Source organism: Zeus faber, assembly GCF_960531495.2.
Source record: "Zeus faber genome assembly, chromosome: 9".
Taxonomy (NCBI): domain Eukaryota; kingdom Metazoa; phylum Chordata; class Actinopteri; order Zeiformes; family Zeidae; genus Zeus; species Zeus faber.
This window is the reverse complement of record NC_137197.1, coordinates 29,089,187-29,112,593: the sequence shown is the minus strand read 5'-3', so window position 1 is coordinate 29,112,593 and position 23,407 is coordinate 29,089,187. Positions and strand designations below refer to the sequence as shown.

General features: G+C 44.5%; 1 protein-coding gene across 1 annotated transcript in view; it reads right to left on the bottom strand.

The window, feature by feature from the left end:
* The window catches only part of LOC307234575 (alpha-2-macroglobulin-like protein 1), a 35,601-nt gene that overhangs the window by 474 nt on the left and 11,720 nt on the right, over positions 1-23,407 (bottom strand). The window contains exons 21-36 of the mRNA XM_080006368.1: positions 17,605-17,726; positions 12,913-12,964; positions 12,511-12,594; positions 12,099-12,275; positions 11,487-11,568; positions 10,349-10,505; positions 5,106-5,180; positions 4,069-4,234; positions 2,601-2,797; positions 2,213-2,428; positions 1,902-2,020; positions 1,642-1,732; positions 1,119-1,187; positions 916-1,021; positions 395-436; positions 1-288 (exon numbers count right to left, since the gene is read on the bottom strand). The exon at positions 1-288 is cut by the window's left edge and continues 474 nt beyond it. Coding sequence (XP_079862494.1) covers positions 266-288; positions 395-436; positions 916-1,021; positions 1,119-1,187; positions 1,642-1,732; positions 1,902-2,020; positions 2,213-2,428; positions 2,601-2,797; positions 4,069-4,234; positions 5,106-5,180; positions 10,349-10,505; positions 11,487-11,568; positions 12,099-12,275; positions 12,511-12,594; positions 12,913-12,964; positions 17,605-17,726 — 1,778 coding nt within the window. The 3' untranslated portion in view covers positions 1-265. The remainder of the gene's footprint in view (positions 289-394; positions 437-915; positions 1,022-1,118; positions 1,188-1,641; positions 1,733-1,901; positions 2,021-2,212; positions 2,429-2,600; positions 2,798-4,068; positions 4,235-5,105; positions 5,181-10,348; positions 10,506-11,486; positions 11,569-12,098; positions 12,276-12,510; positions 12,595-12,912; positions 12,965-17,604; positions 17,727-23,407) is intronic.

The window sequence follows — 23,407 nt, the reverse complement described above, 5'->3', positions numbered from 1 at the left end:
ACTTACATCTTCTGCTGTGCTTGCTTTGAAAACCTGAAATGTTATTAATTAATTAATAAATTCAATACTACAAAAAAAAAAGTAAAACAAGATTTTCTATTTCTCCTACAAACAAAATGTATACCAAAAGAAATTAAAATCTAGCATCCGAAGAAAAATATTGTAAAGAACAAACATCATTCAGGAGTTTCTCTGATCTTTTTCACACAGCGGTGACTGCCGGTGGGTCCAAATGGCCGTCGGTGGATTTATTTTTTTTGGCGGCTTAGAACTCGTTTGCGTCATCACCTGAGATGTGGAAAAAATATTAGAAATTACTCACACTGATTTCTTTTAAATGTATTTATTTTTATGCTAAAGAGTTTTAAAGAGAGTCTTAAAGCGCAGTACTCACTCTCCGCACAAGGGGAGGAATAGTCGGTGATGGCCTCGTCGCCTGGAAAACAAAACCATTACTCCCATTTCCATTTAAAACATTGATTGTTCAACTTTGTCCAAAAGCAGACAAAAAGGTATTTTAAATAAGTTACACACTACCCAAGTGGTGGAAAAAAAGTATATTTAAGTGTGAAAATACATTTTGTAGACTCAATTAATATACTAAAGTTATGTCAAATTGAGATTTATTTAGGGTGTTAGAAGTTTTACATAAAATATGCTTGCATGTATACATTTTTTTTCTCATGTATTTTTGGTTACTTAAAAATCAGGCCAAAATAACACTTTTAACAAGAATATTAAAGCACAGCTTAAGTCAGGTTAATGTGTCAACATACTTTTTACAAATGTAATATCACTACACTTAATCCGTATTAATGACTTGTATGCCAAAGCTGTACTTACAATTATTACAAAAAAGTAAATAAGAAGTACCAAAAAATACAATACAAATACAAATGGGTACAATAAGCTTACTGGTCTGGTAGTAGTCGTAGACCTTGACCACCGCTGGCTTCAGGTTTCTGACCGGCACCTCCTCCGCCATAGTCCAGCTGTACGTCTTGGTCTCATCCTTTTTCAGCTGCGGACCAGCGGTGTGAGCCAGGGGGAGAAGTCATGAAATGTCAAAAATGTCATAATATTGTAAAGTAGGGTCCTGTTGTGAGGGTGATACCTACGCTGTCTAGGTAGATGTTGACGTATCCCTCCTCCACGTCCACACGCTTCACCGAGCGCTCCGTGTTCAGCTGGAGAGAAAGCGGAAAGTCACTTACTTAAATTTTTATTTATTCAAAATGGCAATGGAGCATTCTCCATTGATGGGAACTTAGACCCTTCTATTTGTGAAAGTGGTCATGTGTGAGCACTTTGCAGGGATTTGGACTTTAATGACTAATGACATTTTCAAGAGATTTCTATGATATTTTTAGAATATTATTCCCAGAATATTTTACTGACTATATTGCGAATCGACCACGACCACATTTACATTGAGATTCTGTCTATAAATCCACCTGACATGTTGAGTGTCAATATGTTTAGTGCAAAATCAACAGCATATACTAAAAAGGAAGGAAAAAAAAAAAACAAGACCATTTAAATACTAGTGTCGAAACAAGACGAATCCATTACATTTTGAAATGATTAAAAATTCACTGACGAATTAAAGAACGTAAAAGAATGACGCTTCACAACACCCACGAGCATGAGGGAGCTCTCGTCCAGGACGAATCCGGAGAGCAGCTTGATGTTGATGATCACCATGTTGGTCTCCGCTCTCCTCCCCTGGTACCTGAGTGACAACACACACACACACACACACACACACACACACACACACACAAACAAACACACACACACACACACACACACACACACACACACAAAGTCAAGATTGTCAAAGCCGCAAAACCTGCCGCAATACGAGATGGGGGCCGAGCGGCAGCCAAGACCTACGGTACCTGACGCCTACAGAGACGAGAAGCTGTGGAGCGGTGCCGTTGCATTTGGCTGCCGTATTGGCGGTGATGTGGAAGGTGGAGAAGTCGGCGGGCGGGGGGATGTTGTAACGCAAGGCAATCTGGAGAAGGTGAGAAGGCAGAAAGTTCAGCAAACTTTCCTTCAGAAAACAACCCCTCCAGGTTGCAGAATGCGCTGGGGGCTTTCCCGTGGCAACCGGAGGATTGGCAACCGCAGGGAGCCGCAGGGGAGCGCGTGCGGGGACCTGACGTGATGCAAGCGCCTGGCGTAGGAGGCTTTTTTTTTGTCTTACCTGCGTGAGCACGCAGCCCTGTCCCCGGGCGCTGACTTTGTATTCCCCGGGGACCTCGGGCAGCTGCTCCTCCTGGTAGAGCAGCCGATTGCTTTGGTCCACCGTGAAATCCTGCCTGAACCCCCCCAGTGATGTCACCACCACCGTGCTGGCGCCGTCCGCTCTGTAGGTGGCGGTGCCGTACTTGGCCAGTGCCTGAAGGGCCACCACCGTGTCCTGGGGGGAGGGGGAGGAGAACAATGGAGGTTTATGAGATGCAGGACCTCATTGACTGTCATTGTGTGTGTGTGTGTGTGTGTGTGTGTGTGTGTGTGTGTGTGTGTGTGTGTGTGTGTGTGTGTGTGTGTGTGTGTGTGTGGGCGTGTGTGTGTGTGCGCGCGTTCCCGACCTGCGTGGAGGCGAAGCCGCCATAGGGGTTCTGCTGCTGCGCGAGCCAGCGGACAATGTCTGAGGAGTAGTCCAGGTGGAAGCCCGGCACGGGGGGTCCGGACAGGAGGGCCAGCAGGACGTAGGCGGTCATCTCCACCTCCAGGGAGTCCAGACGCTTGGCAGAGGCCTCCGCCCTCGCCCAGTGGCGCATGCCACCTGGGAAGGATGGGATGTTTTTTTCTTTTTTTTTTTTTTATATTATTTATAAATTGAGGTTGTACAGAACCCATGTAGTGCCCAGGGTGTCAAAAATATAAAAAGATCAAAAACAAATTTAAAAAACAGCTTTATGCACAGCTTGTGGAGCTAGTTCTCTCAGACAACCTGACGGCGCCACATGCTTCCACGCCCATAACGGGTCGGCCTACTGGGCACACTGCACGACTTTCCAAGTCGTCAGATCGCTGTACAGTTCACACGACACAACTTTCTGTCTTGTATCTCCAAACTACGTTTTTTCACGAAAAACTCACGCAAGAAGCGACACCAGACATCACGTAACACCATCCAAATTTAAATAATAAATAAATAAAAACCCTTGAGAACAAAAGTAAAATAGGTATGTTGTGTATTTCTGGCTGCTGCGCCGTGCACTCCCATCTCTCCTTCTCGACCCCCCCCCCAGTCCCCCCACTCCGTGTCTGCTCTCATTGGCTGTAGCTCGTTGCGTCGCTCCCGACTCAACCAGATATTAAACCTGCTTGATATCTTGCGAGCAGTGGGATCGCGTTATGAACAGTTCACACCACACGCTCGTCAATCATAGGAGCGTGCTATGATTTTCCTCTGATCTGGGGCTTTGCTCGCCCATCTCCAAAAAGCTGTCGACGAGTGGAAAGTCAGCCCAGAATCACCTAGTCTGAACTCGGCATTCAGCAACCAAGCGCTGCCTGCTTTACTGCCTGCTTTGCTGCCTGCTTTGCTGCCTGCTTTGCTGCGCTCCCTCCCCTGCATCCGCCTGTTGGGCTCTACTCTTCTATCCAACGGAAGGATTCAAGCTCATCACTCTTATATTTCTACCTCTTCAGTACACCTAATATTTGCTGTGCACCTCGCCAGGAGTGATGAGCAGTAGAGCCCAGGTGCCAAACACAAATGCAAAATAAATGAAGATACAGAAATTCTTTCTTAAAAACAGGATACATCAGGCAAATGACAGCTTTTCAACATATTCAATAAAGGGATGGATAGTGAGTTAAGTTGTCGATGTCGACGCATGTGTGTGAGCTCAGTTTGTCTCGGACGTAGGCTCTACACGTAGGCTATCGTTGTCAATTTGAATGCGGTAATTATCTCTTCCCATGAGGTTTTTTTAACAAATTAAACAAAATCAGTCTGATCCCACAGCGAGACATTCTATCACTATGAAGGCTCAGCATTTATAGGACTATAAAATACGTTCTTTCAGTCCCTACTCCTAGTCCTACCTTCGATGATGGCCTTCTGGTGCATATAGGTGATGAGCTTGGCCCTGGTCTCCTCGTCCCCAGCCAGGGTGAAGGTGTAGGCGAGCAGGGCGGTGGTGTACATGTTGTCCAGCTGACCCGCCACCGCCAACTTCAGGCAGCGCAGACTGCGCTCCACCTCGGGGGCCTGAGGGCTCACAGTGAGAGCGAACCGGTCATAGGAGCAGATTCCATTCTTTTCTTAGGCTTCTAAGTAGACGATGGGGATTCTCGGACATCTGGGACCTTCTGATTTGATATTACAGCAACGTCTGGCAGCAGATACAATATGAACTGGGATTGTTTTGGTTATACGATTCTGTGCGCATCGTCTCTGTTTTAGGGAAACTTCACTCAGTTACATCATCACAAGCAGTAATTTTCTCACCACAAGGTCGGTATTGATTCGGGTGTCATAAGAGAAAATCCAGATACTACAGATTTCCAATTTTTCAGCTCCTGTACCGAGCTCTGAGTTATTGGCATCTTTTTCAGCCAGAAGTTTCAGTCAACTTTGCTGGAAAATACTTCAGCAAACCATGCTGGAGGTCATCTCAGCTTTGTTGTTTTATTCCCAAACAAGTAATAGCTATAAATACCTATAACTTTAAATAACTATAACTATCTAAATGTCTTTTTATAAGCAATGGAGCGTTTTCATTGCTGTTTGATGATACAGTTACAGGGTCTAATCCGAGCCAGGGCAGTGCATAAAAAATGAAATTGGACATTGATTATTAAAATATGCAAGACATTGACTATTTAAAATGCAAAGGCATTAGCATCTCAAAGTTGAATTAAAAATTCCTATTACTCTCTGGAAAGTTTTGTGAGGGGCGACCAATTTTGGCCCCGCAGGCCCTGTCTATTTTTTGGGGGGAGGGCGGATAGCTCTTTAATTTATGGATCTTTTCTTTAAAAGGTGTCTCTGTCTTAAAAAAAAATAAAATAAAAAAAATGACGTCTGTATAATTTTGGGTGAACTCAATGAGGACAGGGAGAGATGGTACAGAACTCACAGTAGCGTTGCCGTCCAGCTCCAGCAGAGCAGCAGTGATGTAGGCCGTCAGGGACACGTCGTCGCTGACCCCTCCCTAGGGAGCAGACAAGATTGTATTAAAAACTTCAAATAAATAAACCAACAGGGGGGCAAAGTCGTACTTCTTTCACAAGATAAACATTATGAGGAAAAACACACAAATACCTCAGTATGAAAGGTGCTGTTATAGTTGCTGTAAGCAAGCCGTGCCATGGCACGCACACTACCAGAGAGCACGAGCATATACCCGCAATAGCCACAACATTAAAACCACTGACAGGTGAAGGGAATACCATCGATCATCTTGTGACAATGGCACCTGTCAAGGGGTTGGATATATTAGGCAGCAAGTGAACAGTCAGTTCTTGAAGTTGAGCAAGCGGATCTGAGCGACTTTGACAAGGGCCAAATTGTGATGGCTAGATGACTGGGTCAGAGCATCTGACCAAAGCAAAACTACAGGTCTTGTGGGGTGTTCCCGGTATGCAGTGGTTAGTACCTACCAAAAGTGGTCCAAGGAAGAACAACCTGTGAACTGGCGACAGGGTCATGGGCGCCCATGGGCTCATTGATGTATGTGGGGCGCGAAGTCTAGCCCACAGAAAAGCTACTGTTGCACAAATTACTGAAAAGGTTAATGCTGCTTTGATAGAAATATGTCAGAACACACAATGCATCACATCTTGCTGCACTCTACACTTATTTCCAGAGTGTCCATGCTGACCCCTGTCCACAGCCGAAAGCACCTACAATGGGCACATGAGCATCAGAACTGGACCATGGAGCAATGGAAGAAGATGGCCTGGTCTAATGCATCACGATTTCTCCTACATTATGTGGATGGTCGGGGTTATGGTCCGATTCGATCAAGCATCTGTGGGATGTGCTGGATCAACAAGCCTGATCCATGGGGGCCCCACCTCACAACTTACAGGACTTAAAGGATCTGCTGCTAACGGCTTGATGCCAGATACCACAGGACACCTTCAGAGGTCTTGTGGAGTCCATGTCTCCATGGGTCAGAGCTGTTTTGGCAGCACGAGGGGGAGCCACACAATATAAGTGGTTATTAGTGGTGGTTTTAATGTGTCTGGCTGATTGGTGTGTGTATATATGTGACCCACCACAGTAAAACCTGATTTGTCCCACATTTCTAAAATCGCCAGGAGCCACCAAATAAGTTGAAAGTCGAAGGAAAATTACATTTTTCAAGACTTGTGTTCCTTTGTGGGGGTTTTTTTACCTCTCAACGTATTTTCAAAGCTGAGTTTGATCTATATATAGTAGATAAATGTTAAACTGTCGATGTAAATATTCCCATTGGATTACATTGGGAAACACAGTACACTTACCGAGACGCTGAACAGTGCGAACGCCGATCGATTGTTTCCTTTAAAGTGACCGTTCAGGTGAAGATCATTCCTCCATATTCCATGGGTTGTGAAGTCACAATGTGAAACCGTTTGATAGAGTTCAAACTTTATATCTTTCTAGTTTTACACACACACCTGGATACATTGTTGTGTAGGTGGCGTAAGCCGCAAACAAGAAAAGCTGACGTCACTTCCGTAAACAGATGGTTAAAGCCTTCGGTTTCACTTGTCTGTGAAAACTTTAATCTCCGTGTTGTTATAGATTACAAGAAGCGGGTGGCGGAAAATCTAAATCATATCGTGGACCTTAATCTGACCAGTGTGATAGATCCAAGTCAGTGTAAGCAGCGCAATACTGGACTTCATTTTTTACGATGATAATCAGTTCTCCGACAGTGACGCCAAGAACGAGAGCGATACTGAATCTGATACCGGCGTTATGGAGAACATTTCGAACAGCGGATTTCAACCTGAATGTGACGATGAAACAGAATATTTTGAAGAACCACCGGAGGAGACCGACGACACGCCCGTTGTTGTAACAACGGAATAAGTTTCTACGAGGAGCGATTTCTATAGCACGAGGAAATACGATTGGAGAGGGAGGTCTACAACTCCATGATCAAGGTCTCCAAGAACATCTGTGAGCCCCTCAACCTCTCTTTGGGTGGCGGTGTTCAACTTGCGAGCAACCACATCAAGATGCATTACAGTTTTGACTTTGCTCAACAGGAAAGAAGTGATGTCAACTTTGGCTATTCGTCGTGGAGAGAGTTACATGAAAGGGGTTGACAAAAGACGACAGGAGAAATTAAATATGGGTTGGTCAACTATTAACATTCCAAGGCGATTTGACTACTTAGCATACGCACATTTATATATTAAAAGATGCACCGAGGTTGATATACAAAGACTAATATTATTGACAGACTGTACATTCTGTGTACATTTTGTGTTGTACACACTTTGAAACTCCTAAATAATTCCACTTTTATAAAACTTGTCTATTCTTACTGTTAAATAAAAGCTTTTTTAAAAACAAATATGTGTGTCGATGATGCTGTTCAACATTCCCTATAAACACAAGAACAATGCAGAGATTGTCCCTTTCAGCAGGGTGTCAAGTGGCCATGTGGCAAGTAGCCATGTGGCATTGTTGGTCCTCCGAACCATTTGCGTTTTGGGAGCTGGTTGAATGAAGCCAAGTGTTGGAAAACTTTGAAGGTGATTATCTCAGAAGCACAGTTTGCACACACACACACACACACAAACACAGACACACACACACACACACACACACACACACACACACACACACACACACACACACACACACACACACACACACACACACACACACACACACACACACACACACACACACACACACACAAAGTAAAAGGAGCTGTAAAAAAGGAGTTTACAGCTCTGTGCAATACTCTATTTTGATTGGTCAATAGGGATAAGTTATTTCTGAATAATGACTGCTGATCCTTTAATAATGACCATGGGCAACCACTCATCCATCTGATTTCACATCCCTTGTATCACTCCCCGTGCATGCCAATGCTAATGCTAACACTCGCTAGCGGCGACAACTTGTGACACTACATAGAAACTACAGTGGTACCTTGATTTATGAGCCCACTAACATACGAGTTTTCTGAGTAACGAGCCGTTCGTTCCGTCGATTTTTTGTATTGATTTTGCGGGCAAAAACTTGAGTTACGAGGAGCGAGCTTCAGGTACGCCGCCGCTGGTGGGCGTCGCGAGCTAATGCGGCCAGCATCCCGCGTCTCACTCCTTCACTTCACATGGTTACCTGAGCGTGGAAGCATCTCTATTGTGTTGTGTGCTCGCGATTTGTGCTTTTTGTGCATTTATTTTACCAATTTTTTTTCGAACCATGGGTCTGACAAAAGTAAGTGCTGAGAAGAAGAAGCGGGTGATGTCAATTGACTTAAAGTGCAAAATAATAGAAAAACATGAGCGAGGTGTGAGTGTGATGGAATTGGCGAGGCAGTACAAGCGTAGTACTTCTACGATATGTACCATACTGAAGCAGAAGGAGACGATAAAGGGTATTACTCCAGCCAAGGGCATTAAAATAATGTCTAAGCTGCGGAGAATCTGCTGTTGGTGTGGTTGACGGAGAAGCAGCTCGCAAGAGATAGTGTGACGGAGGGTATCATCTGTGATAAGGCAGAGAAGAGAAGAGAAGAGAGATCTACACATTCTCTTTTATTGTGTTTTATTATGTTTTTATACAATATTTTATACAATATAAACCCTCACCCTAACCCTAACCCTAACCCTAAACCCTAACCCTAACCCTTATTTAAATACGTAACAAAAAAAATTGGGGTGGTTTTTTGGGGGCTGGGGCTGGCATTTCAATGAATTTCAATGGGGAAAATTGATTTGCTATACGAGCAGATTGAATTACGAGCTCTGTCACGGAACAAATTAAACTCGTAAGTCAAGGTACCACTGTACAATGGAAGACATGTTCGATTTCACATTAATAAGAGTAAACAGGCCAGTCATACAGTATGTAGGAAGAAGTTGTTTTTTTTTGTAGGGTGAATAGTTTGCTACTTTGTTACGGTGTGAGCCACTTTATGTGGACTAATATTCTTAACGGAAGCCCTTGAACTAGCGACAGTGTACTAGCAATAAAATTCCATCTCAAGTTATTCATGTGATAAGCAGGATATTGTGCAGCCTGCAGGTCATTATTGCAAAGACCCCTGACCCTGCTGGGGTTATTTAGTGATAACGACTGGCTGTCTGCACGTTGTCCCTTATATGTACTACAGATATTGTTCAATATGTAGTACTGTTTACTGTAAAGTTCAATTTACTTAATCGACTAAACCTTTGGTCACGTTTGCTCAACTTGGATGGCAATGCATAATATTACAGTATCCCTCCCGCATTTGGTTCATTTTAGAAAAAACGCTTGCCACAAATTTTGCATGGCAACTAGCCATGTGGTATTGTTTGTCCTCCTAACCATTTGCATTCTGGGAGCTGGCTGAATGAAGCCAAGTGTTGAGAAACTTTGAAGGTGATTATCTCAGAAGCACAGTTTGCACACACACACACACACACACACACACACACACACACACACACACACACACACACACACACACACACACACACACACACACACACACACACACACACACACACACACACACAAAATAAAAGGAGCCGTAAAAAAGGAGTTTACAGCTCTTTGCAATACTCTATTTTGATTGGTCAATAGGGATAAGTTATTTCTGAATAATGACTGCTGATCCTTTAATAATGACCATGGGCAACCACTCATCCATCTGATTTCACATCCCTTGTATCAGTCCCTGTACATGCCAATGCTAATGCTTACACTCGCTAGCGGCGACAACTTGTGACACTTCATAGAAACTACAGTGGATGGCAATGCATAATATTATCCCTCCAGCATTTGGTTAATTTTAGAAAAAACGCTTGCCACAAATTTTGCAAAAACAAAACAAAAAAAAAACAACAACAAACAAAACGACCCTCTTGCCAGAGCGGAAACTGCGCTGGTAAGGGTGTTACTTTCATTTGCTACTGCTATTATTAGCCAAAAGGCTTCATGCAATTTATACGGCAGCAAGGACGAGCCCCGCGGACATTAGCAGAGCATTCCCAGAGACGCGTAGCTGTCGGGGCCCATCGAGAATTAAACAGATGCCGGAGAGAGAGTACCTTGCAATGAATTATGTGTTGAAAAAGTGTGTGTGCGTGTGTGTGTGTGTGGACACGTATTCTGTGGTCTTCCATTTCGTCTCCATTACCATTTTATATTTTATTTTACCTTCATGCCGTTGTGGAAGAGTTTCCCTACGGAGTTGATGCAGCCGTCGCTCCGCTGGTGACTGCCCAGCCACTTCCGGGCCTCCGCGATGTGCCCGGGGTCCACAAAGATGTACGGCCTCGCCCCACCAAATGACTTCATGACGAATGAGGTCAGCCTGAGCAACAACCACGTATGTTAAAAAACTTTTTTTTTTAAATTAGAATTGGGGTTTTTTTAAGGACATGACTAATGATGTTGGCAACCCCTGTGAGTTCCCTGCCTCAGGACAGTTACATAAGTGGCCTGTTAGTGAAGGGCCCCCGCCCGCCTCGGACCCGGGCCAGAACAGAACAGCCGCAGAACAACAACAACATGACCTCATGCTTCGCAGCATCTAGAGCGATCTAGAGCACAGAGCTATGTGAGGGAGTAGTGGGGGGTGATTTTAAGTCCAGAAGGGGTTCCATGATACATTCCTAAAGTAATCTAAATGAAGGCTCTACTGGAAAGATGAAACACTTACCATCGGTACCCATTCCTCCCTTTTTACTATTCTCCACATATTGTTATTGTCATCTTAATTGTTGTTGTATTTGCACTTATTTCATTATTTATTTTGTTATTAAATAGAAGTTGTCCACCTTTGTCTTGTCATCGTCAAGATGTAGGTTTTAATTAAACATTTAACCTTTAACCTTTATATATATATATATATATATATATATATATATATATAAAATACATTAAAAATAAATATATATATATTTATATATATATGAAAAAAAAAAAGATATTTATTTATTTTTAATTTTTCTATTTATTTTCTTCAAAATAAAATATGTAAACGTGTGTTCACATTATTATGGTGTTATTGTATTCGATTTTTCCTGTTGACCGAATAAATACATCTATAAAATAAATTATATGAATGTATTTTAGTTGTAGGCTGGCAAGGTTTCTAATTAGGAGCTTAAAAAATATGTTTTCAAAAAGCCATATTATTAAATAAACCAATAATCTTTCATTTGCGAGTCTTCGTAAGCAGTCTTGAATATATATTATCATACAAAGGGTTACCAGCGTTATAACAACACAAGCTTCACACACACAAAGGAGAATTCTGTCACTCGTTTGGTCTAATGGGATTTGTGCTCACCAGGTGTTGCCGGAGTTGTCGCTCTTACCAAAAGCGCTGTAAGAGCCATCATCGTGCTTGTAGTTAAGCTCCCTCTGGTATCCTACAAGGAAGATGATGTTTAATATATATAATTTAAAAAAAGCAGTTCCAATACAACACATTCAAAGACAATAGTTTTATTTTTCGTCACCATTTCATTGGCCACTAGCACACGGCTCTGTGAAAAACTTGATTCTGATTGGTCAACAGCACCAATCAGCAGTAACTTCACAACACCAGCTCGTGGTGGCCCGACATAGAAACTACAATGAAAGACTTGAAGAGAGAATGTAGACATGCCCAATTTCCAATTAATAACAGTCAATAGGTTCCTCATATGTAGGACAAAGGTTTTTCTGTAGGGCTAATAGTTCACCACGTCATTGGAGTACATTGATGTGGACTATTTTTCTTAGTGGTCGCCATGTTCAGCCTACTAGTTATAAAAGTAAGCATACTGGTTATAAAATCAATATTCTGTCCCCATAATGTACATACTGTTATACCGTCAACATGCAGAATATCATGATATTATATTTTAGCCACATCAAACTTTCGTCAAAGGCGTATTTTTGTGGTTTTAAGACGCACCGCTCTCCAGGAAGCGCGTGGCCCGGTCCTGGATGTCCTGGGTGAGCTGGCCGGTGCTGCTCAAGTAGTTGAGGATGTAAATGTTAGGTGCGAAAAGGACCATGTTCTGCTCCCCGCAGCCGTACGGCATGGCCAGAAGCTTGTCCAGATTCTTCATGGCCCGGCCCATCAGGTCGCCTGGAAGAGCGGGAAAAGGGAGTGGTATCGTGTAACAAGGCACACAGATCGTCAGCGTATCACTATAACCCAAGAGAGGAACAGCCGATTTCCCACCCATTCCGAGTCAAAGGGGGTCTCTACCGGAATAATTTCTGCCATTTCCCTGTGTGTGCAGAGTTGAGATTGGTCACACCCTCTCCTAAGGATTGTCAAATACTGAGGATAACAAGAGTGAATTAACAGCGGCACTGACCCAGTACGGAGACGAAGGCTTTGGCAGACCCCGCCACAAACATCTCGGGGAGCAGGAGAGAAATGCTCTTCTCCACTGGGCCCTCTGGGGAAGAAGACAAAGAGAGACGACAGCACTCAGCCAAATTCCTTCACCACCGATAATCACCATTAGTTTTCCATGTCAGGCGTGGCGATCGAAGATGCAGAGGATTACCATGACCCTCCGTCGCACTCTGATGAGGTTATCTCTAATCTGGCAGAAACGACCGCGCCCTTCAGCCGTGACGTCTCGCAGACGCTCAATTAGTCCTAGATCAATCGCCCCCTCATCACTGGACAGCCTCAACCCGAAACTCTAACCCCACCACCCCCACCCCCCTGAGGACTGCTGAAGAAGACTTGTCTGACCCCAGATGCTGACCTGTGGGGCAGAGCAGGGCGTTGTGGCTGACCGCCTCCGGGCTTCCTTCGGCCTGGAGAAGACAAGGCGACAAGTCAATTGTGGAGAGTTGAGAGTAGGAACTTTGAACGTTGGCACTATGAATAGTAAAGAGAGAGAGCTGGCTGACATGATGGAGAGAAAAAAGGTAGGGGGTGGAAGGGGAGTAAGGCCAGGAGGAAGGGGAGTAAGGCCAGGAGTATCGGAGCCGGGTACAAACTGTTCTACCATGGAGTGGATGTCAGGAGAAATGGGGAAGGGATAGTCTTGAAGGAAGAATATGTCAAGAGTGTTTTGGAGGTGACGAGAGTGTCGGAGTGATGAGCATGAAGCTGGAAATTGTTTGGGTGATAATGAATGTGGTCAGTTCATATGCTCCCCAAGTTGGGTGTGAGATGGAAGAGAAAGAAGTGTTCTTTAGTGAGTTGGATGTAGTGGTGGAGAGCATCCCCAAGGGAGAGAGGGAGAGTGGTCGTTGGAGCAGATCTCAATGGGCATGTTAGAGAAGGCATCAGAGACATAGGTGACGAGAAGGTGATGGGTAGGTATGGTGTCAAGGAGAGGAATGTGGAAGGACAGATGGTTGTGGACTTTGCCAAAAGAATGGAATTGGCTGTTGTGAATACATATTTCAAGAGGAGGGAGGAACACAGGGTGATATACAAGAGTGGAGGAAGGTGCACACAGGTGGACTACATCTTATGCAGGAGGTGCAATCTGAAAGAGATTAGTGACTGCAAAGTGGTGGTAGGGGAGTGTGTTGCCAGGCAGCATCGGATGAAGAAGAGAGTGAAAGAAGAGCCAAAGATAAAATGTTGGAAGTTGAAAAAGGAGGAGTGTTGCATGCAATTTATGGAAGAGGTAAGGCAGGCAATAGGTGAGAATGAATGGTTACCAGATAACTGGGAAACAACTGCAGGGTCAACTGGTGAGGGAGACGGCCAAGAAGGTACTCGGTGTATCATGCGGGAAGAGGAAGGAAGACAAGGACTCTTGGTGGTGGAATGAGAAAGTACAGGAGAGCATAGTGCAGAAGAGGTTGGCAAGTAAGAAATGGGATAGTCAGAGAGATGAAGAAAGTAGACAGGAGTACAAGCTGATGCGTGGAAAGGTGAACAGAGAAGTGGCAAAGGCCAAGGAAAAGACATACAACGAGTGGTATGACAGGTTGGACAGTAAAGAAGGAGAAAAGGACTTGTTTGCCAAGACAAAGTGACCAAGCTGGGAATGGTGTACAGCAGGTTAGGGTGATGAAGGATAATGATGGGAATGTGCTGACTAGTGAGGAGAGTGTGTTGAGAAGGTGGAAGGAGTACTTTGAGGAGTTGATGAATGAAGAAAATGAGAGGGAGAGAAGAGTGGATGATGTGGGGATAGTGGATCAAGAAGTGCAGCAAATTAGCAAGGATGAGGTGAGACCAGCATTAAAGAAGATGAAGAGTGGAAAGGCAGTTGGCCCAGATGACATACCTGGGGAAGCATGGAAATGTTTAGGTGAGATGGCAGATGGAAGTGTACTGGTACCCATCTTCAAGAATAAAGGAGACATACAGAGCTGTAGTAACTACAGGGGAATAAAGTTGATCAGCCACAGCATGAAGCTATGGGAAAGGGTAGTGGAGGCTATGTTAAGAGGAGAGGTGGGGATCAGCGAGCAGCAGTATGGTTTCATGCCAGGAAAGAGTACTACTGATGCAATGTTTGCTATAAGAATGCTAAAGGAAAAGTACAGGGAAGGCCAAAGGGAGTTGCACTGCGTCTTTGTGGATTTAGAGAAAGCATATGACAGTATGCTTCTGAGAGAGGAAGTGTGGTATTGCATGAGGAAGTCAGGGGTGGCAGAGAAGTATGTGAGAGTGGTACAGGGTATGTATGAGGGCAGTCAGTCAGTAGTAAGGTGTGCAGTAGGCGTGAAAAAGGCATTCAAAGTGGAGATGGGATTGCATCAAGGATCAGCTCTGAGCCCTCTCTTGTTTGCAATGGTGATGGACAGGTTAACAGATGAAATCAGGCAGGAGTCTCCGTGGACTATGATGTTCACAGATGACATTGTGATCTGTAGCGAGAGTAGGGAGCAGGTTGAGGAGAGCCTGGAGAGCTGGAGGCATGCATTAGAGAGAAGAGGAATGAAAGTCAGCAGGAGTAAAACAGAATACATGTGCCTGAATGGGAGGGAGGGCGGCGAAAAGCTGAGAATGCAAGGAGTGGAGGTGGAGAAGGCGGATGAGTTCAAGTACTTGGGGTCGACCATCCAAAGCAGCAGAGAGTAGGGGATAGAGGTGAAGAAAAGAGTACAGGAAGGGTGGAGTGGGTGGAGAAGAGCGTCTGGAGTGATCTGTGACAGAAGGGTTCCAGCAAGAGTGAAGAGGAAGGTCTACAGGACGGTAGTGAGACCAGCTATGTTGTACAGTTTAGAGGCGGTGGCGCTGACAAAAAGGCAGGTGGCTGAACTGGAGGTGGCAGAGTTGAGGATGTTGAGATTTTCATTGGGAGTGACAAGGATGGACAGGATTAAGAATGAATACATTAGAGGGACAGCTCAGGTTGGACAGTTTGGTGGAAAAGTGAGAGAGGCGAGATTGGGATGGTTTGGACACATGTGTAGGAGAGATGAGAGTTACATTGGGAAAAGGATGCTGAGGATGGAGCTGCCAGGCAAGAGGAAAAGAGGAAGGCCAAAGAGAAGGTTTGTGGATGTGGTGAGGGAGGACATGCAGGCGGTTGGTGTAAGGAAGGAAGATGCGCAGAACAGAAGGTATTGGAGGCAGATGATCCGCTGTGGCGACCCCTAACGGGAACAGCCGAAAGAAGTTAAGCCGAAAGTTATTTACACCATAGCTGTCTCGTAACTAGGCTGATCACATCGTATGCGAGCTACTACGGCTAACTGTATGCAGCATACAAATTCATCTCATTATAATATATCCCTTAAAGTGCATCATCTGGTAAAGTTATTGACATGTTAACCAACTAAAAATGGACCGATTGCAATTTCTTGGCCACTTCAGATTTCTGACCTGCAGATTCAGATTTCCGATCTGCTGTACGTCGATGAAAAATACATCCCATGATCTGATCACGCTCACATGATTGTACAGCTGAACAAAAGGACTACACTGCAATTTTCCGTTACCACAATAGTGAGTGAATTGCTGATTTTGACAGTGTTTATTATTGTTCATTATTCACTGTGGAACAATAATAGAACATGGAACGGTCACTGAGTTCTAATAAAAAAGGATATGTGACTGCCACCAAGCTTCAGTATAATTCAAACTGTAACTCTCACTGAGTTTTAGGACTCAACATACCTGTATAACTAACATGGAAATGTCCAGTTAAAACTTCAAAAGAAAGTCTCTTTCACTTTAAGTGCAAATATACATTTATATTATATTGATATGGTACCATTCCAAAATAAATTGCAATCAAAAAATAATAATAATAAAATAAAATAAATGGCTGACTCCTCAATTTCATTCACTGGAAGTCCTCCTTCCCTCACCGTGCATGAAACCAACTCAATGAAATCGAACGACTCGTTTTACTGAGTGACTCATCAAAAAAACCGAGTCTCAACAAAGAGTCAAACCTTTCACCATGAGTGGTGCTCCGCTGTGACAGCGGTAGAAACGCAGTCTGCACAATGTTACAATATTGTTGGGCGATCAATAAATAGTTGATCTAATCAGCCGACATTTTATATATTTTTAAGCAATTTTACGAGTACAGTAGATGAGCACAGTTTAGGGTGTGTGTTCCGGCACAGAATCGGAAAATATATATGCTGATCGGCCGGTGAAAACCAACCAATTCCAGGCACCGGCCGATCGTTTGGTGCATCTCACGTTTTATATGTTAACATTAGTCACATTTTTGTGCTTTATTATAACTCTCCCACTTCCCGTTTTACCTCAGCAGTGCAACGTTACACCTGGGAGGATAATAAAGTACCGCTGCGTATCAGTGGATGTTGAGTAAGAGGAGAGGGATCTGGTCAAATCCCATGTATGTAGTTTAAATACCCACTACATGTACGCTATTGCTTTGTATTGATTGATTTCCATCATTAAATTAAAATTATATATATATATATATATATATATTTATATATATATATATACACACACACAGTATATATATATATATACACACACACACACATATATACACAGTATATATATATATACATATATATATATATATATATATATATATATATATATATATATATATATATATATAATATTTATTTTTTGCATAGTTTCAGCTGGCATTTCGTACCATCTACCATCATTGATTTTGACTAAGAATTGCGTAGTTGGAACACAAAATGCGTGCAGGTTGGCAGATCTGGAAATATATATCCCCTGAACCATTTTTAGGAAAGTATTGTAGCAGACAAAACACACAGTTGAGGTAAAAGATTAAACTTGAGAAATTGAACACAAAGTTTCTTATGTTTGTGTAGCCTTTATCTTTAACATGGCTTTGGTGGATACCATGCGCCTTATTAACCCTACAATAGGTAACTTCACCGAAACCATAAAGAATCTGGTGTGTGTGTGTGTGTGTGTGTGTGTGTGTGTGTGTGTGTGTGTGTGTGTGTCTGTGCGTGTGCGTGTCAAGTGCGTGTGCGTGTCAAGTGCGTGTGCGTGTGTGCGTGTTCTCCACCTCCACGAGCAGGTCGCGGACCACCGTGTCGATACGACCCTTCTCGGGGATGGTGGCCACCTCGTTGCCACACAGCTCCTCGGTCTTCAGGGCCTCTGCTGTGACCTTCAGGCTCACCACACCTACACACACACACACACACACACACACACACACACACGCAGAAATTAGCGAGGCATATCGATGAATTATTCCCCCCTTTCACTCCGTTTGTGTACTCAGAAACAACAGCGCACCCCACCCCCCAGAGAGAGAAAACAAACCAAAACGCAGCCTCATCCGTCTTCCTCATTCTATCTGTCTTCTCTCTGCTTCCATGTCATCCTCACTCATTAAGATCCATTTTCACTTCCCTTTTCACCCCCCCCCCTCCCTCCCTCCCTCCCCTCCTCCCCTCCGCATTCACAATCATTCTTTAAAAAGGTGACAGGCACAAATCACCCATCCCCTCCCCCACCCTCCCCCATCCTCCCCCACCCCCGCACCCAGGGGAGAAGGTTTCCAACCGTTTCGTCAGAGCAGACTACCTGACTTGTTAGTACAAGTGATTGTTAGCAGGATTTTTTTTCCACCAGTGGGGTGGGGCGGTATGATGGCAACCAGACAATCATCAGAGCCTGTCTTCTGCCGTCCTCCATTGATGCAGACTGACAGATATCTTTAAGGGGGTTTTTTTATAAGGGGGGGAGGTGTTCTCCCCTCTAGGATGGGCAGAAGCAATGTCTCTCTCTCTCTCCTGGTTTCCATGTATTGCCATTTTCTTTTTTCATATTTCTATTGTATTGCTTTTTAGCTTTATTCTTATTTTGCCTGTTGTGTTGATGTGAGCTGCTGGGATGTTTCAGTTAACCTTCGGGGATGAATACAGTATCTATCTATCTTGTCGGGCCCGGCACAACGAGGCGGCTTTGCCCCCTCAGTTGTATTTTCTGCCCCCTAGTTTAAGTTTTATAAACCCAATAGAAAAAATAGCAAAAACAACAACAATTTTGGCCGAGATACAAGTGGCATAGAGACAACAGTAATGAAACCTGATTTGTTATCTGATCCAGTCTCTTTTCCCACTGCACAAACAGCATTCATTCTGTTGACCGCAGCGCTGATGGCTGACACCAATAAAGACTCGTTTCATCATCATCATCAGGTCTCTTGCTCGGCGACGGGGGCGATGCCATGCGTAGAGCCAATCAGTTTCACCAATCTTCTCCATTTGGTGTAGGTCCCTGGTGACGGCATCAATCCATCGGGTGCGGGGGGCACCGCAGGGGCGTTTCCAGCCGGCAGCTTTAGGTTGGAAGTGGAGGATAGCGTGAGTAGGGTGTTCCGAGGGGAGCCTTTTGAAATGGCCATACCAAGTGGAAGTGGAGGATAGCGTGAGTAGGGTGTTCTGAGGGGAGCCTTTTGAAATGGCCATACCAAGTGGAAGTGGAGGATAGCGTGAGTAGGGTGTTCTGAGGGGAGCCTTTTGAAATGGCCATACCAGCGCATCCGATGCTGTGCTGCCAGGTGGGACGCAGGGGGCTGTTGGGTGAATTCCCGCAGCATGATGTTGGAAACCCTATCTTGCCATTTTATCCCCTCTATTGAGCGCAGTGCTCTGGTGTCAAAGCATCGATTCTGGCAACCAGGGTCTTGTTGAGAGGCCAGGTTTCTGCTCCGTAGAGGAGGATGGAGAGGAGTGAGGTGTTATAAATTCTTAGTTTGGTCGCTCTTGATATGGAGTGGTGTCTCCACAGCGGCTTCCAAAGTGTTTTCATGGCACTGACTGCCAGGGCACGTCTCCGGTTTATTTCAGGTGAAATGTTGCCATCGTTGGTGATGATGGACCAGAGGTAGGTGAAGGAGGTCACAAACTCAACCTCCTCTCCAATAATATGCAGCGGAGGGGGGGCGGCACCTCCAATGTGCATTCATTTTGTTTTGGGCCAGCTGACCTTCAGACCCAGTTTGTTGGCTTCCTCTTGGTAGGTTTCCAAGGCTTCTTTTAACTGGTCAAGAGTGGAGCAGAATGGTGTGGTGTCGTCCGCGTATTCCAGATCTGTGAGGGTGTAACTGCCTAGTTTAACCCCAGGAATACCTGCACATATCCGTTCCATCAGGTGGTCGATGATGCAGTTAAAAAGGTCTGGTGCAGCTACGCATCCCTGCCTTACTCCGCTGTTGATTGGGAACCAGGTAGAGTTTGTGCCATTGACACGCACACAGCTTTCGGCATCGGTGTAGAGCTTTTGGAAGAGAGAGGTAAACTTTCTTGGAGCTCCAAGGATGGTGAGGATCTTCCAGAGGGAGGAGTGGTCCACTGTGTCAAAAGCTGCCTTAAGATCAAGAAAGGCAATGTAGAGGTGTCTATTTTGGCGGAACTCGTGTACCTTCTCAATGATGAGGCGAAGGGAAGAGATCTGGTCAGTTGTGGAGCAGTTTGGCATGAAGGCCGCCTGTTGGGGGCGTCTTTCGCTTCTAATGGCCGGAAGGGCCCAGGTGAGAAGTATGCGGGTGAAGATCTTGCCTAGGATAGACAGGAGTGTGATGCCTCTGTGGTTGCTGCAGACCATTTTATCACCCTTGTGTTTCCAGAAGGGGAGGATGATAGCCCTGGTCCAGTCTTCCGGGGGGTGCTTAGTTATCCAGATATGATTGATGATTTCGGTGAGCCAGTCAATGGTGTTGTCACCGCCCAATTTCATAATTTCAGCTGTGATGTTGCAAATACCAGGGGTTCTGTTGTTTCTCAAGTTTGGTCAGAGCTTGCACGACCTCTACTTTGGTGACGGGGTCTATGCTGCAGTTGTCATTTGCGCTGGCATTTTCAGATGAAATGGTGAGAGTGGGGTCAGTTTGGGGTGCAGGGTGATGCAGAAGGTCACTGAAGTGCTCCTTCCAGCGGCTGATGCATTCATCCTCGGAGTTCAGTATGATACCCTGTGCGTCCTTTACCTGGACTGCCTTCTGTTGGGGGCCTGATTTCACTCGCCTCAGGGTTCGATACACTTGGGTGAAGTTGTTATTTTCGGCGGAAGACTCCAGGCATTCTGCTTCTCCTTGCCAGAATCGCTCCCTCTCTTCTCGTGTTGCGTATGCAATTTAGGCGACGGTATTCAGTCATGTCGCCGGTAAGACGTGCTGCTCTACGGAGCTCTATGATTTCTGGCATTGTTGGTGTTATCCAGGGGCGCCTAAGTGTATGGTGAGGGCGTCGGATGGAGTCAGCAGCTGCCTGGTTACTTGTGGAGACGAAAAGGTTCCAGTTGGTGAGTTCTTCTTTGGCCAGGGCATTATACCGGTTGGAGATGGAGCGGGTAAACACTGAGGTGATGGTTGGCTCCTGGAGATGAGAGGATCTCAGTCGAGGTGGTGCCCGTGATGATGGAACATCCTTTAACTTCGGTCTAAACTGGGCAACCAATAATCGGCTCCATGATACACACGGCAGTTGGTAACACTGGATTTCCAGCGACTGGAGATGATGATGTGATCTAAAGCCTTGCGGGTTTTGCCATCATTGCTTTACCATGTCCATTTGTGTATGTTCTTCCTGGGGAACCACGTGTCTACAATAGATAGGGCCCCAGCACTGCATAGATGCTGGAGGCGGTCACGGTTGTTGTTGGTGATGGGATCTGGAGATTCTGGACCAATGATGTTTTTGGTCTGCGAGTCCCGTGAAGCAGAGGAGACGGTGGCGTTGAAGTCTTCTAGCACAATAGTGATGTCATGAGGGGGTATCTGCTGGATGACCAGATGTAGTTGATGAAAGAAAGCGTTCTTTGCCAGGTCGTCTGCGACCTCTGTTGGTGCATAGGCAACAGTGACTGTAAACTTGCCGTGTTGGTGGTGGAAACAGGCGGTTAGCAGCCGTTCGCTGACTGGGGTCCATCCTATAAGAGATTTCCTATCATGGCATGGCATTGCTAGGGCGACACCATATAGCCCTCTGTTGTCATTTGGCCGCTCCAGATGTAGCTGTGGTCTCCCTCTTTCATCTCACCGCTATCGCGCCAGTGTGATTAGCAGAGTCCCGCGATGGAGATGTTGTAACGAGACAGTTCACGAGACAGATGAGTAGCGTGTCCAGTTGCACATTCCATGTAGCTACACGGAAGGGATGTCGGAGATTGATTGTTCGTGAGTCAGGGGCGTGCAAGGGTCGAAACTGCTATCAGCTGGCTATCTGGCAGTGGGTTAACAACCTACTCCAGAGAACCTCTCCTGGTTACGAAACCAATCAGAAATAGCCGGACTGCCCTTGGTAGAACTCGTTTGGACTTCACAAATGAGGACATGTTCAGAAAACGTATATCATGAACATTCATATTTTAAGTTGATAAATCCACTAGTCTTCTGGACTTTCTCTTCTCTTTTTTCCTACCAGCGAAATAAATTCTGGAATATGCAACCCATTAAAACACTAGTGGTGCCGTGTTATTCTCTTGCAGTGATCATAAAAAATAATGTCGGGAAAGGAGTTATTGTCTTCTTTATCCCCACAAAAACCACACAGAGGTGCCAGCTTAACTATGTCTATTATTTGGGTTTATATTATTCTATTTTATCCAAACTCGACAATTTATATTCAGATGATTTTTTATATATATATTTTTTTTTTTTATTAAATAAATAAATAAATCGATAAATAGATAGATAAATAAATAAACAAACACATAGACACTGCCTTTTGCGCGTTTAATGGTCACCGTCTGATTAAATTTCGGGTCTGTCGGTTTGGGGACCACTCTTTAAGTCCAGATATAATACAGCTGTTTCCAACCAAATCTCAAAGCCCATTCACACTTTAAAAAATAAAATAAAATAAAAACATGCTTGCACGTGCCTGCACCACTGTATTGCCACCCGCAGGATGAAAACAAATGTAGAAATGCAGGATGATAACCTACTGTTTTACTACAAACCCCGATTCCAATGAAGGTGGGACGTTGTGTAAAATGTAAATAAAAACAGAATACAATGATTTGCAAATCCTTTTCAACCTATATTCAATTGAATATACTACATTGACAAGATATTTAATATTCAAACTGATAAACTTTGGTTTTTTTTCAAGTCTGGACTGCAGGCAGGCCAGTCTAGTACCCGCACTCTTTTACTACAAAGCCACGCTGTTGTAACACATGCAGAATGTGGCTTGGGCATTGTCTTGCTGAAATAAGCAGGGACATCCCTGAAAAAGACGTTGCTTGGATGGCAGCATATGTTGCTCCAAAACCTGTATGTAACTTTCAGCATTAATGGTGCCTTCACAAATGTGCCAAACCCCCATACCATCACAGATGCTGGCTTTTGAACTTTGCGCTGATAACAATCTGAATGGTCCTTCTCCTCTTTGGCCCGGAGGACACAACGTCCATGATTTCCAAAACAATTTTAAATGTGGACTCGTCAGACCACAGCACACTTTTCCACTTTGAGTCAATCTTTTGATGATATTATGGACTGTAGATGATGAAACCCTTAAATTCCTTGCAATTGTACATTGATAAACGTTGTTCTTACACTGTTGGACAATTTGCTCACGCAGTTGTTCACAAAGTAGTGAACCTCACCCCATCCTTGCTTGTGAACGACTGAGCCTTTCCGGGATGCTCCTTTTATACCCAATCATGACACTCACCTGTTTCCAATGAACCTGTTCACCTGTGGAACGTTCCAAACAGGTGTTTTTTGAGCATTCATTCAACTTTCCAAGTCTTTTGTTGCCCCTGTCTCAGCTTTTTTGGAACGTGTTGCAGGCATCAAATTCAAAATGAGTGAATATTTGCAAAAAAACAATAAAGTTTATCAGATTGAA